The sequence below is a fragment of the Anabrus simplex genome, chromosome 8 (genome assembly GCF_040414725.1).
Source record: "Anabrus simplex isolate iqAnaSimp1 chromosome 8, ASM4041472v1, whole genome shotgun sequence".
Classification (NCBI taxonomy): domain Eukaryota; kingdom Metazoa; phylum Arthropoda; class Insecta; order Orthoptera; family Tettigoniidae; genus Anabrus; species Anabrus simplex.
Genome location: NC_090272.1, coordinates 132,828,193 through 132,840,242, shown reverse-complemented (window position 1 = coordinate 132,840,242; position 12,050 = coordinate 132,828,193). Strand labels below are relative to the sequence as shown.

Sequence of the window (12,050 nt, the reverse complement as noted above, 5' to 3'; positions counted from 1 at the left end):
ACATATGGCATTTTAGTAATATAGATTAAATAACTTTTTATACTATGACAAGGCGGACATAGATCTTTACCAGTAATTTTCAGTGGTGTACTAGCCCAATCCACTGTTGTGAGAAGGTAGTATCCAAAAACAGGCATACATGTAAACTGAAGTGCAGTGGAACTCCATCATACAAGAATCACATGGTGAGGTGAAAAGCTAGGGCACATACTCCAGTAGTACTGACCTCATATCCCTCAAGAAGGTCCAATATGCTGATTCATTCAGTCATAGGGCTAGCATGTATGGGTCATCAGTTGATCATGGATAAAACCACATCACACATTGTATCCATAATGCTGTTAAATCATTTCAGTCATACTATGAGGATTTTCATCTGCCCACACAGCTCTTACTTAAAGAGGATATTACATTGACGGTGCTGAAGTTTGATGAAGGGAGAAACTACTGTAATAAACACTGAAAAGGAACTTAGATTGTAATATTAATTAGCACACTGACCCCAAAATAACCATGTTTATATCCTTCCTCTCCCCTCCAACCCCCCTCCCCCCCACACACACTTTATTTTTTGAATGTGTTAGATATTGTTCTCTTTTTTCTGGGTTAGACGGAACTACGACAAGCATGGGGAACGGTGAGCCTGGAGCCTGATGAGACTGTTGTGAAATGTCCAATATTGGAACCTGGAGAAAAAGGACTGATTGCTGTTAATTTCAGAGCTCCTGGTGAGTTAATTTTTTTCATCTGTTTCATATAATTTAGCACAATTTATCAGTTTCAGTATATTTATGACTTTTTTGCTATATAACATAATACTTTTGTCTGGTGTTTCATTGGGTGATCAGAATATCCTGGTACTTTTGAATCCTACTGGCATTTTTATCACATGGGCGATAGATTTGGCCATTGGATTGGCTGTGCTGTGGTTGTTGATTCTAAAGAAGAAAAACAAGACAAGAAAGATGATGTACCAAACCAAGGTAAGAAAATACGAACAGGACTTTATAGAAAGGTTTTGGCTTTTTTTTTTTTTTTTTATGAATTTGCTTTTTGTTTTTCTTAATTTACAACATCCTATGGGTCATGGTGTGTGTTACTGTAGTCACATCCTAGGTCGTGAACCATACGCAACGCCTTAGTAAGTGGTCCTGAGAGTCGGGATACCAATTGCTGTGGAATGGGACTGGGCATCTCGGACATATTCCGAGTTATTTAAGCAAGCCTCGGACCTATGGGAGTAACGGAGTCCCACTCCCATTTGACAGCCAAGGGACTCCTTGGAAGCAACTTGGAAAACAAAATGGAATTTAGTGGGGAGATATCAATAATATTGGGGCTTACGGTAGGAAGAAAGAAAGAAAGAAAGAAAGTAGAACTGGCTGAGTCAGCAAAGAAGATTTTAATATTTCTCTAATGTTCAAAATCTTATGTGAAGTGTAATAGCAGCATTTGCTGGTCTCTTCTTGATACCAGATTTTATGTTGGTATATAGAAATATGATATAACAACTATGGAATGCAGTGTAATGTTATTTAAACTGAGGGTCTGTTTTAGGATATGTGATTTTTGTGAACTAGTTCAAAGAATTTGTTTCATTAAACTTGTTCACTTTAAAAGAAGAGATGATGGCAGAAAATTCTTTAAAAAAAGCATTTTTATTTTAATGTCTTTGGTAAAGAAGAAGTGATTGTTCCATTTGGATATGGAGAAAGAAACTGTGAGGGAGATAAGTTGATTGATTTTTGTGAGAGAAATGGAATGATTGTGAGTATCACTTGATTTATAAAGAAGAATAGTAGAAAGATCACTAGATATGTCTGGGGTGAAAGGACAGAAACCATATTGATTTTTTTTGGTTGAGAAATTGTAAACTGTTAATAGATGTAACAGCAGTGGGAAGATCCAGGGATAACTTGAGGAAATGGGGGTTCAGCTCAAGTGATACAAAATGTGAACGTGGACAAGAACAAACCATGAGCCACATGCTTCATTGCCCTCTGTGCCCAACATCTTGCGCAGAGGATGATCTCCTGCAAGCCATTCAGAGTGCATTGGACATTGCAAAATACTAGAAATGTGTAATATGATCTCACATGTTACGTTTTGTGAACTTCAAAATGACTTGTACATTAACTGTGAATGTGTATGTTTATGACTCGAGTTTAATAATAGCACTACCAGGTGAGGCGTTTAATGGAGACCACAGAGTAGTGGTAACAAAATTGAAAATAGGCAAAATTGTGAGAATAAAAATAAATAAGACAGAAGAAAATAAAAGTATGGAAATTAAAAGATAAAATAACTTGGGAGAAATTAAAACAATACATCCCTATACCAGAAATAGAAAGTGTAGAAGAAAACTGGACCAAATTTTAAAACACATTTGTAAGCTGTGCAGAGAAGATTTGTGGCAGAACTTTGGCAAGAGTGAAGAAAAAGAGACACCTTGGTGGAATGAAAAGTTGAAGAAGGTTGTTAAACAAAAGAAGAAAACATGGCAAGAATGGAATAGAGATAGGAAAGAAAGTAAGATTAAGTATCAGGAAATCAAAAGGAAGTGTAAAAATGTCGTAAATGAGGAAAAGAAAAGATCTTGAGAGAGATTTACACAGGAGTTGGAAAAGGATGTGTAAATGGTGGAAAAGGGATGTTGTATGGATTGATAAAATATAAGAAAAAATCTACACAAAACAAGTGAAGGAAGAAAATGGAAATGTAATAACAGGACCCAGAGGAGATAAAGAATATGTGGAAAGATTATTTCGATAAACTCTTGAATGTGCGAAATGATACAGAAGAGCAAGTAGTGATAAATGAGGATGATCCAGAAATAGAGAGTTATATTGCAGTGGCAGAGGTGGAACAGTTGAAAACGGGAAAGGCAGCAGTATGGATGAAATATGTGTGGAAATGATAAAGGCAGCAGGACCTATTGGTCTACATTGGTTATATGGGCTGCTAAGGTGTATATAGAGGAAAAATCAAGTGTGTGATGATAGGTGTAAAGGTGTAATATTACCAGTTTTTAAGAAAGGTTACAGGAGGGTATATGACAATTATCAAGGAATTACACTGTTGTCATAAGTAGCCGGAATATTGAAGAGAATAATAGAAAGGAGGAAGAGTGGAAAGAAATTTAGGAGAAGAGCAGTATGGATTTCAACAGGGCAGGTCAACGAGAGACCCTCTATTTACCATGATATTACTGATGGAAAAAACAGTGGGAATGTGGAAAAGATCTGGTGATGGTATTCCTTGATCTAGAGAAGGCATACGATAATGTTAATAGAGAAAAGGTGTGGGAAACCCTGGAGGGAAAAGGATGTGTAAGGCAGTCAAGGAAACTAGTGAAAGCAATGTATAAGAATTGTTCCAGTTGTGTCCAGACTCCAATGAGGAGAACAGATTAGTTTAGAAACCAAACTGGACTAAGAGAGGGAAGTGTATTGTCTTCACTTATGTTTATAATGGTTATGGATGAAATTCTAAAGGAAACAAAGGCAAGATATGGAAGGGATATGAAAATATTGTTGTTTGCAGATGATGACATAGTGATCTGTTGAGTCAACAGTACAATAGTGCAAATCCAACTAGAGGCTGTAAATGACAATATTGAGGAATATGATATGAAAATCAGTGTGGAGAGGGGCAAAATAGAGGTGATGACAAGAGGAGAAAGAGAAAGAATCGTTAATATCAAGGGACAAAACCTTAAGGTTCATGAATACTTCAAATATTTGGAAAGTGAAATAATGCAAAATGCAAGGTTGGATAAGGAGATCACCAGAAGGGTACAAGCAGGAAATATGTTCTACCAGAATGTAAGGAACCTGGTGTGGAACAGAGAAATTCTTATGAAATGTAAAGAGATACTATACAAGATGTACTATACCCCTCTATTAACGTATACATCAGAGACTTAGACTTTGACAGTAAGAAATGAGAGTAAAATTCAGGCCAGTGAGGTGAAGTTCCTGAGGAGTATGGTAGGGAAGATGGGGAGAGATAGAGTAAGAAATGTTGAGGTCAGGAAAGAGATAGGGGTAGAAAAACTGAGTGATAGGATGGAGAAGAATAAATTGAGATGGTTTAGACTTATTGTGAGGATGGATGAGGGAAAGATACTAAAACAAGTGTTGGAGGCTAAGATAGAAGGAAAGAGGGCAAGAGGGAGGCCCAGAGCAAGATGGATGGACTCTGTCAAGAAAAGTATAAGAAGAAGACTGGACTGGACTGGACTGGACTGGACTGGACTGGACTGGACTGGAATACAATTACTGAAGAGGAGTGGTGCAAGGAGAGGCGACAATGGAGACGTGCCATCAACGCCTCAACTTGGCAGGAGCTGGCTGGACATGGGGAAATAAAAATTTTGATGATGATGATCTTTATACAAAAGTCTGTGCTTCAAGAGCATTCCCAAAATTTCACTCCTGAAATAAAGTTACTAATGGATTTGAGGTCTTGGCAGGAACGACACCCTGTGTTCTGTCAAATGTTATTTCCTATGTTCACTAAAAAGGGCACTAGGAAAGTTTTGCAATACGCAGAAATGCTTGGCTGGATACCCCTGTTATGGTGAGGGATGAAAAGAGGGGTGAAAACCGATCTAGAAGACAGCAAGGCGCGACCTTCACACCAGTTGTTACCAAGCAGTGGGATTGAAAGCAAGTTAAGATGTCATTGTGGTCTAAAGGTGAATATCGCGCAATTATCCGCTACAGTTTTGCTCGTGGATTAACTGTTGACCAGTGCCTGGAGGAAATGACTCCTCTGCTGGGGAAAGACTGTCCATATCGAACAACAATTTTCCGCTGATACAAAGAGTTCCAGAGGGGAAATTTTGCGGTTGAAGACGATCCTCGTTCTGGGCGACCGTCTGAATCAGTAACTGAGGAAACATTGAAACTGTGAGGAAAATGTTGCAGCAAGACAGGCAGTTGACATACCATCAGGTAGAAGAGGCCCTCCATATCCCTGCACCAGCTATTCATTCAATTCTACACCACCATCTCCATGTTAGAAAGGTTTGTTCCCTTTGGGTGCCCCATTCACTTTTAGAGGAACAAAGGGCGCATTGAGTGAAATGGTGCCGAAAAATGCTAAAACAGTTTGAAAATGGGACTTCGCATAACATCAATAGCATCACTACAGGTGACGAAACTTGGCTTTATTATTACAATGTCCCAACAAAATCCCAGAACAAGGTGTGGCTGTTTGAAGATGACGGTACACCTGTGACTGTGCAAAAGTAAAGGACAGTGAAGAAAAGGTTGATATCAGTATTCTTCACTAAACTGGGCATCCTGACTCGGGTTGTGCTAGAAACCCAAAGGACAGTTACTGCGAAGTGGTACAGTGAGACTTGTCTGCCTCAGGTCATCCAGGCTCTGAAGGAGCTCCGTCCAAGGTCACAGCTCAACACTTGGCTCTTGCATCACGACAATGCTCTAGCACATCGTGCTAATGTAACATGGATTTTCTTGCCAGATCAGTGTTGACTGTGCTTGATCACCCTCCATACAGTCCTGATCTTGCCCCATTTGACTTCGCACTCTTCCCAGAAGTGAAGATGAAGCTAAAAGGGTGGCGTTTTGCATCCGACGAGGTGCTTCTGGCAGCATGGGATCAAGAGTATGAAAATGTAACCGAAGAAAAGTGGCAGAATTGGTTCAGTGACTGGTTTCGACGTTTGGAGAAGTCAGATCAAGAATTAGGAAAAATATCTAATTCCCTCCATGGGAACTTAGAATTTCCGTTTGGAGAAGTGTATTGAGTTTGGTGGAAATTATTTAGAAAAAGTCTAAAGTGTTCACTCACATTGCAAAATTTTCCTAGTGCCCTTTGTATTAGAAGTATTTTGGCAGGCGATCTGATAGCAGACTAAAGATGGCTGTAAGGTTTACTTATTCAATAGATGTGCTTTGATCCATGTAATGAAAGTCAGTAGCTTTTTGATGATGCCCTGTGTTCTATTTCTTTCTGGATGTTTGCTAATAATTTGTTGTAAAATGGTGACCATTTTCATTTCACTGAGAGTGAAATTGTAAGTTAGTTCAGGATGAGGGAGAGAGAATCTACAAGGGATACTGCCGTAGAACAAGGGGTACCATACGGTAACAGCATCAAATTGATAGTAATTTTCACACCACAGTATTTATCTTAGATAAAATGAGCTTACATATTTTTTTAATTTTGAAATTCCCCTGTTGTACAGCTATCCCTGACCAGGAAAACTTTATTTTTCTTTAGATATACCATATAAATGGTAATGTGTGCAAGAAAGTAAAGAAAATGCATATAAACAAAATACAGAAAGGCAAAATTAGTATTGAGATTAGGAACATAACTGTACTTCATAAAAAATGCTGTTCTTAGGCTACATCATTGTTTGGTAGTGATATGGACAAAACTATAGGGTTCAGAACAACAGATTTGTCATTGCTGAGTGAAGCAGTTGGATCAGCTTGTCAGTGCAAAGTTTATGGGGTGGAAGGTTTGAATACCCTCCCCCCCCACTGTATTCTTCCTCTTCTTCATGATCTTCTGCCTTATTATTATTATTATTATTATTATTATTATTATTATTATTGTTGTTGTTGTTGTTGTTGTTGTTGTTGTTGTTATTTATCAATACGGCAGCCTGTGGGCCACATTTACACAATCTATCACGCAGACTGATACCCTTCTGTTTACACTCTCGCCAAAGATTCTTGAGTATTTGACTTCTTCTTGCTCGTTCTTCCACCGAGATGTTCCGTGGCTTTGCATGTTGCTCTTCAGACGCATCCCTCATTCCCGCAACCTTCTTCTCTCTCTCTCTCTCATCAGTTTTACAATTCTCATTCTACTTTGTTTTAAGTGCTCACAGGATTTTAATGAAATCCACACTCTACCTTAGTAATGTAAAATTCCCTGGAAGCTTTCTGTGATATGTTTATTATGTTTGGTAACTAGTCTTATGAAGTGGCATTTTATGGCAAAAAATGAATGATGATTTTTAAAATCTGTTAAAATTCATCTTAATTGAAATATAAAGAAACGTTTGCAGCTCGTGAAGGTTCTATTGTATTAAACTATGTACACAAATTTTGTTTGTGGAAAAAATGTACCTGAGTGTTGTGGCAAGTAAAACAAATTATTTAACCCCTTAACTGGGTACTAAATTCACCACATGCGTAACCTGCCCCGAGTACTTTTTCCCCACTTTGTGATATTAAATATTTCCTTCATAAATGTGTACACAACAAGTTCAATTATTATTCTTCAATAATGGGATACTAACATTATGAAACTGTTGAAATACCTGCACAATCAAGCCGATCTACTTTACGTTTGAAAGCCATGCTTTCGCGACATAAATGGCTGCGCAGGAACTTCGTGTGAGGCGCCAAAGCAAATACATTTCATGAAGCTGTGACAGCTCTAAAAACAATACACAGCATGATCTCTTGGAAAACATATCAGCTAATGCGATAGATTCCATGGCAACGCCATATGCCTTCACCCTCAAGATAAATACGCAATAAAGTTAGTCTGTTCAGCTAATAACTGGAATATATCATCCCCTACGAACGCGCTGAGGTATTCTGCGACATTGTGCACGCCACTAAAGTCTGTATTTTTTTATCGTATTTACACCTGTAAAAGCAGACCTTGGTCTTGGGGCACCATTCGCAACGAAGTGAGCCGGCTGAGTTACATTTTGAACTACTTTCGCGTCACTTGGTTCGTCTGGAACAACTTCACTTTCACTGTCCTCTTCATCAGTATGAATCCACTCATCATCATCATCATCATCATCATCATCATCAGATAAAGAAGATACCTCATCATCACTCTCCGTTTCTAAAACTGTCGAAATACCCACAACAATCAGCCCGATATAGTTTATGATTGGAAGCCATGCTTCACGACATAAATGGCTGCGCGGGAACTTCGTGCAAGGCGCCAAAACAGATACATTTCATGAAGCGGTAACAGCTCTTAAAAAACAATACACAGGATGATCTCGTGGAAGACATATCAAATAATGTGATAGATTCCATGGCAACGCCAATGCCTTCACCCTCAAGATAAATACGCGATAAATTTTACAATCGACTAATGCCGTCATACCCACTTAAGAGGTTAAAAAATTGGCTGGAAAGTTGCATTGTCAACAACAAAAATTGCCAAGAAGCATTACCGGCAGAATGTAACCTATTGTGAATGTGTGTGCATAATTTTGTTAGCCCATCTTAAATGTTATAAAAGCTATGGCATTTTGAAGTGTCCTCAGTTATTCAGCCATCATCCCTCCTTGGAATAGAAATTGTGGATCAGTTATGCACAGATTTTGTTTGAATTGTATTGATAAATTTATACTTTTTATTGTCCTGACTTGTATTATTTGAAATTATTTTATTCATACTGTGAATTTAGAAAGTAGACATACTTGTATTGTTCTTGTAGAAGTACATCATTATCTTGTACTTCGTTAAGGATGTTAGGTTCACGCAGCTGTGAGCTTGCATTCAGGAGATAGTGGATTCGAACCCCACTATCGGCAGTCCTAAAGATGGTTTTCTGTGGTTTCCCATTTTTACTTCAGGCAAATGTACCTTAATTAAGGACACGCCTGCTTCCTTCCCACTCCTAGTCCTTTCCTATCCATTCGTCGCCAAAAGACCTGTCTTTGTCGGTGCATTTTAAAGCAAATTGTATTTTGTTAAATAGTTCAAATCCAGTCAGTATCATGTTAAAATCCAGTCAATATCAACAAGAAAATTTTAAAATATTTCAAGCCTTTCTGTCACATTTATTCTCTTTCTTTCCTGTTGCCACAGTAATGTAATGTTTAGTAATTGCATTGTTCTTTCTCCTTTAGAGACATCAGAGGAAAATAAATGCCGAACTGAGCATCCTGTCGATCTTACTGTAAAATCAAAACCTGAACAAGAAACAAACTCTTGTTCAGAGTGTGAAGCTAATATTGCATTGAAAGCTGCTGAATGTAAACGAGAACAAACTATTTGTAAAACAAAGGATCCTGAATACGAGAGTGACTCAGATTCAGATAATCTGAGTGTAATTTCTGGTACTGTCTCATTATCATCAGACTCTGAATTGGATCCTAATTTTGTAGTTGTGCAGATGCCAGCTTGCTTCTTATGTGATGTTCCACTAGGAACAGTTGGTGAGTAATATCATTTTATTTTAAAGTACAATTTATTTTAGTACAATTTTAGTAGCAGCAGCAGCAGCAGCAGCAGTAGTAGTAGTAGTAGTAGTAGTAGTAGTAGTAGTAGTAAAGAAATTGCCCTCTTTGCACAGCATCCTCAAGGAAATAAGTGGTTCACAGAAATGGTAGGTCTTTTAAGATCAGAGTGGACTGAAAGCATCAAAATGATGGCAAACATGGCTCCAGTAAGAAGCTTGTATTGTAGAAGCCAGGAGAACAACCACGGCAGGTGTGCCTGTGGTGAGATTGAAACTTTGGGGCATGTTCTCGGCTACTATCCTTTCGGAATACTCTCCATCACACAATTCATTGCCTAATTGCAAAAGCCTTCCACAATAATGGTGGGAAGTACATGAAGAAGTGAACTGCTTAGCTGAAAATGGAAGCATGAGAAGAGTAGATATTCTAGCCATCGATAAACAGAGAGATCGTTGTGTAATATAGGACCCAACAGTACTTAAAGAATCAGGCGAACAACAGCCGCACAGTGTGCACTCTGAGAAGTAGTCAGTCTACGTTCCAAAATCTAATTTCATCATGGAGAAATATCATGTAAACTACGTCACCGTTTACAGATTGTTAGTGGGTGCAAGAGGTTCCATACCGGCTATGATGGCAAAGGTATGGAAGAGGTTTGCCCTCAAGGATAGTTACCTAGCCGCGATTGCCAAGGCAGCTGTGCGTGTGTCCGTTCTTCTTTTAAGGAACCATTTATATTCCAGGACATAAACATTTTACAATACTGTGTTTTATGGCAAACCTGTTGAGGGTCAGTTTCCTAAATGCTTATATATATGTGTGTCCATGACTGCCAAATAATAAGTCTTGTCATGGGCTACTGTACAGTAGTAGAAACATTGTCATATCTACAGCACAAATGCTGCCTTATTTCCCAAAAGAAGACCCTAACTTGTCATTGAATTTTGTTACTGGGAGCCTGATTGTAGCAATGTCTATGATGATGTGACGTAATTAGGAGAAGAGAACGTTGAAATTGATGTATAAACCACTGAGTTCCTAGCAAGACTTGCAATTGGCAGCTGAGAATGATAACTCTCCTGGAAAGCCTGTTGAATTTTTCATTCACTTCTACATCTACCTCAGATGTTAAACCTTTATTTGGTCCTGAATTTCTTCAACGTCTTGACAGTGAAATTTTGGGTAATATAGTAATAACTGGTTTGAGAATTTTGTTACTCTAAGTCACAAATTGTCATGTTGATTCTAAATCAGGATAGTCCCATGTATTTTTTTTTTTTTTAATGATGGTTCTAATCTTCCCCATCTACAGCACAAAAGTAACTTATCATGGCAGGAAGTTTTCTTTGGTTTTCCTCATCATACACATCATCATCATAGGTTTACAATTCCAGTTTGTTGGATACTGTTGATAAACATATTCCACTCTCCTCTATTCGTAAATGTTCTGTTCTTCATGACATCATCCATTGTCCTTCCCCTAGCAGAAATATCAGCCTTGACCATATCCATGTAGCAGATTCTAGGTCTTCCAATGTGGCGGTTGTTCTCATCGGACCAAGCAAGTTGGCCATAGTGGTTAGGGGCGCGCAGCTGTGAATCCCACTGTCGACAGCCCTGAAGATGGTTTTTCTGTGGTTTCCCATTTTCACACCAGGCAAATGCTGGGGCTGTACCTTAATTAAGGCCATAGCCACTTCCTTCCTACTCCTAGCCCTTTCCTGTCCATTGTCATCATTAGACCTATCTATGTTGGTGCGACAAAAAGCCAAACGTAAATTGTTCTCGTAGGCTCCATCCTCATCAAATATACGATCACCATAGTATGGATGTACCAACTCTGTTTAGTAGAGATATCTTAATCCCAGCTTCCTGCCTTTCCTCATTTCTTAGCTTATCCATCCTAGTCTTCTGGATAGTAGACCTCAGGAACTTCATCTTTAATGCCTGCAGTCTCTATGACTCTTCATGTGAGTACATGTTTGATACCATAGGTTAAGATCGGTATGAAGTAGCTGTTGAGCATTGCTAATTTTACCTTCTTCAGAATCTTAACATCCCAAAGAAGAGTCCGCACTTAGAGATAGAAGAGGGGAACTCTTTCACATCCTGTTGGTGGATAAGTTGTCCATGAGACTATACTGTGGGGTAGGTGAAACTGCCCATTCTCTTCAACTGATGGTATGTTAGTTTGATAGTTGATGGTCAGCCATCTTTGTTCACACCATCACCATCAACTTAGTTCTGCTGATCTTGAGGTTTTAACTCCTGAAACTTGGCCTTGGTATGTCGAATCTTGCCTCTTTCTCCCACATCATGACATCAGCAAAAGCAATTGTTTTGAACTCACCGACGCTTCCTTAATCTTTTTCATTTATCATCCATAACTGACATAAACAGTAGTGAGCACTATGCACTGCCATACTCTTGGTTGTACGAGCTTGATAGCTGCAGTCGCTTAAGTACGGCCAGTATCCAGTATTCGAAGATAGTAGGTTCGAACCCCACTGTCGGCAGCCCTGAAAATGGTTTTCCGTGGTTTCCCATTTTCACACCAGGAAAATGATGGGGCTGTACCTTAATTAGGGCCACGGCGCTTCCTTCCCACTCCTAGCCCTTTCCTCTCCCATCGTCGCCATAAGACCTATCTGTGTTGGTGCGACGTAAAACAATTAGCAAAAAAAAATCTTGGTTGTAAATCATGATGAGTGCCCCTCTCCACCTAACACACAGCTGTCACAGTCCTTGTACAGTATCTGGACTTTCCTACAAGTCTTTAGGTACGTTTCCTCTTTCCAAATCACTTCTGTCCTGCAACACTCATTTGCCATGTTTGCCTTTACAA

General features: G+C 38.9%; 1 protein-coding gene across 4 annotated transcripts in view; it reads left to right on the top strand.

Annotated features, from left to right (window-relative positions):
* Positions 1–12,050, top strand: part of LOC136878896 (next to BRCA1 gene 1 protein) — a 219,112-nt gene that overhangs the window by 89,389 nt on the left and 117,673 nt on the right. For 3 of the 4 annotated variants that reach the window (XM_067152484.2, XM_067152486.2, XM_067152483.2), the window contains exons 7-9: positions 611–728; positions 849–983; positions 8,873–9,181. In XM_067152484.2, coding sequence (XP_067008585.2) covers positions 611–728; positions 849–983; positions 8,873–9,181 — 562 coding nt within the window. The remainder of the gene's footprint in view (positions 1–610; positions 729–848; positions 984–8,872; positions 9,182–12,050) is intronic. The other variant, XM_067152487.2, reaches the window with a different exon arrangement.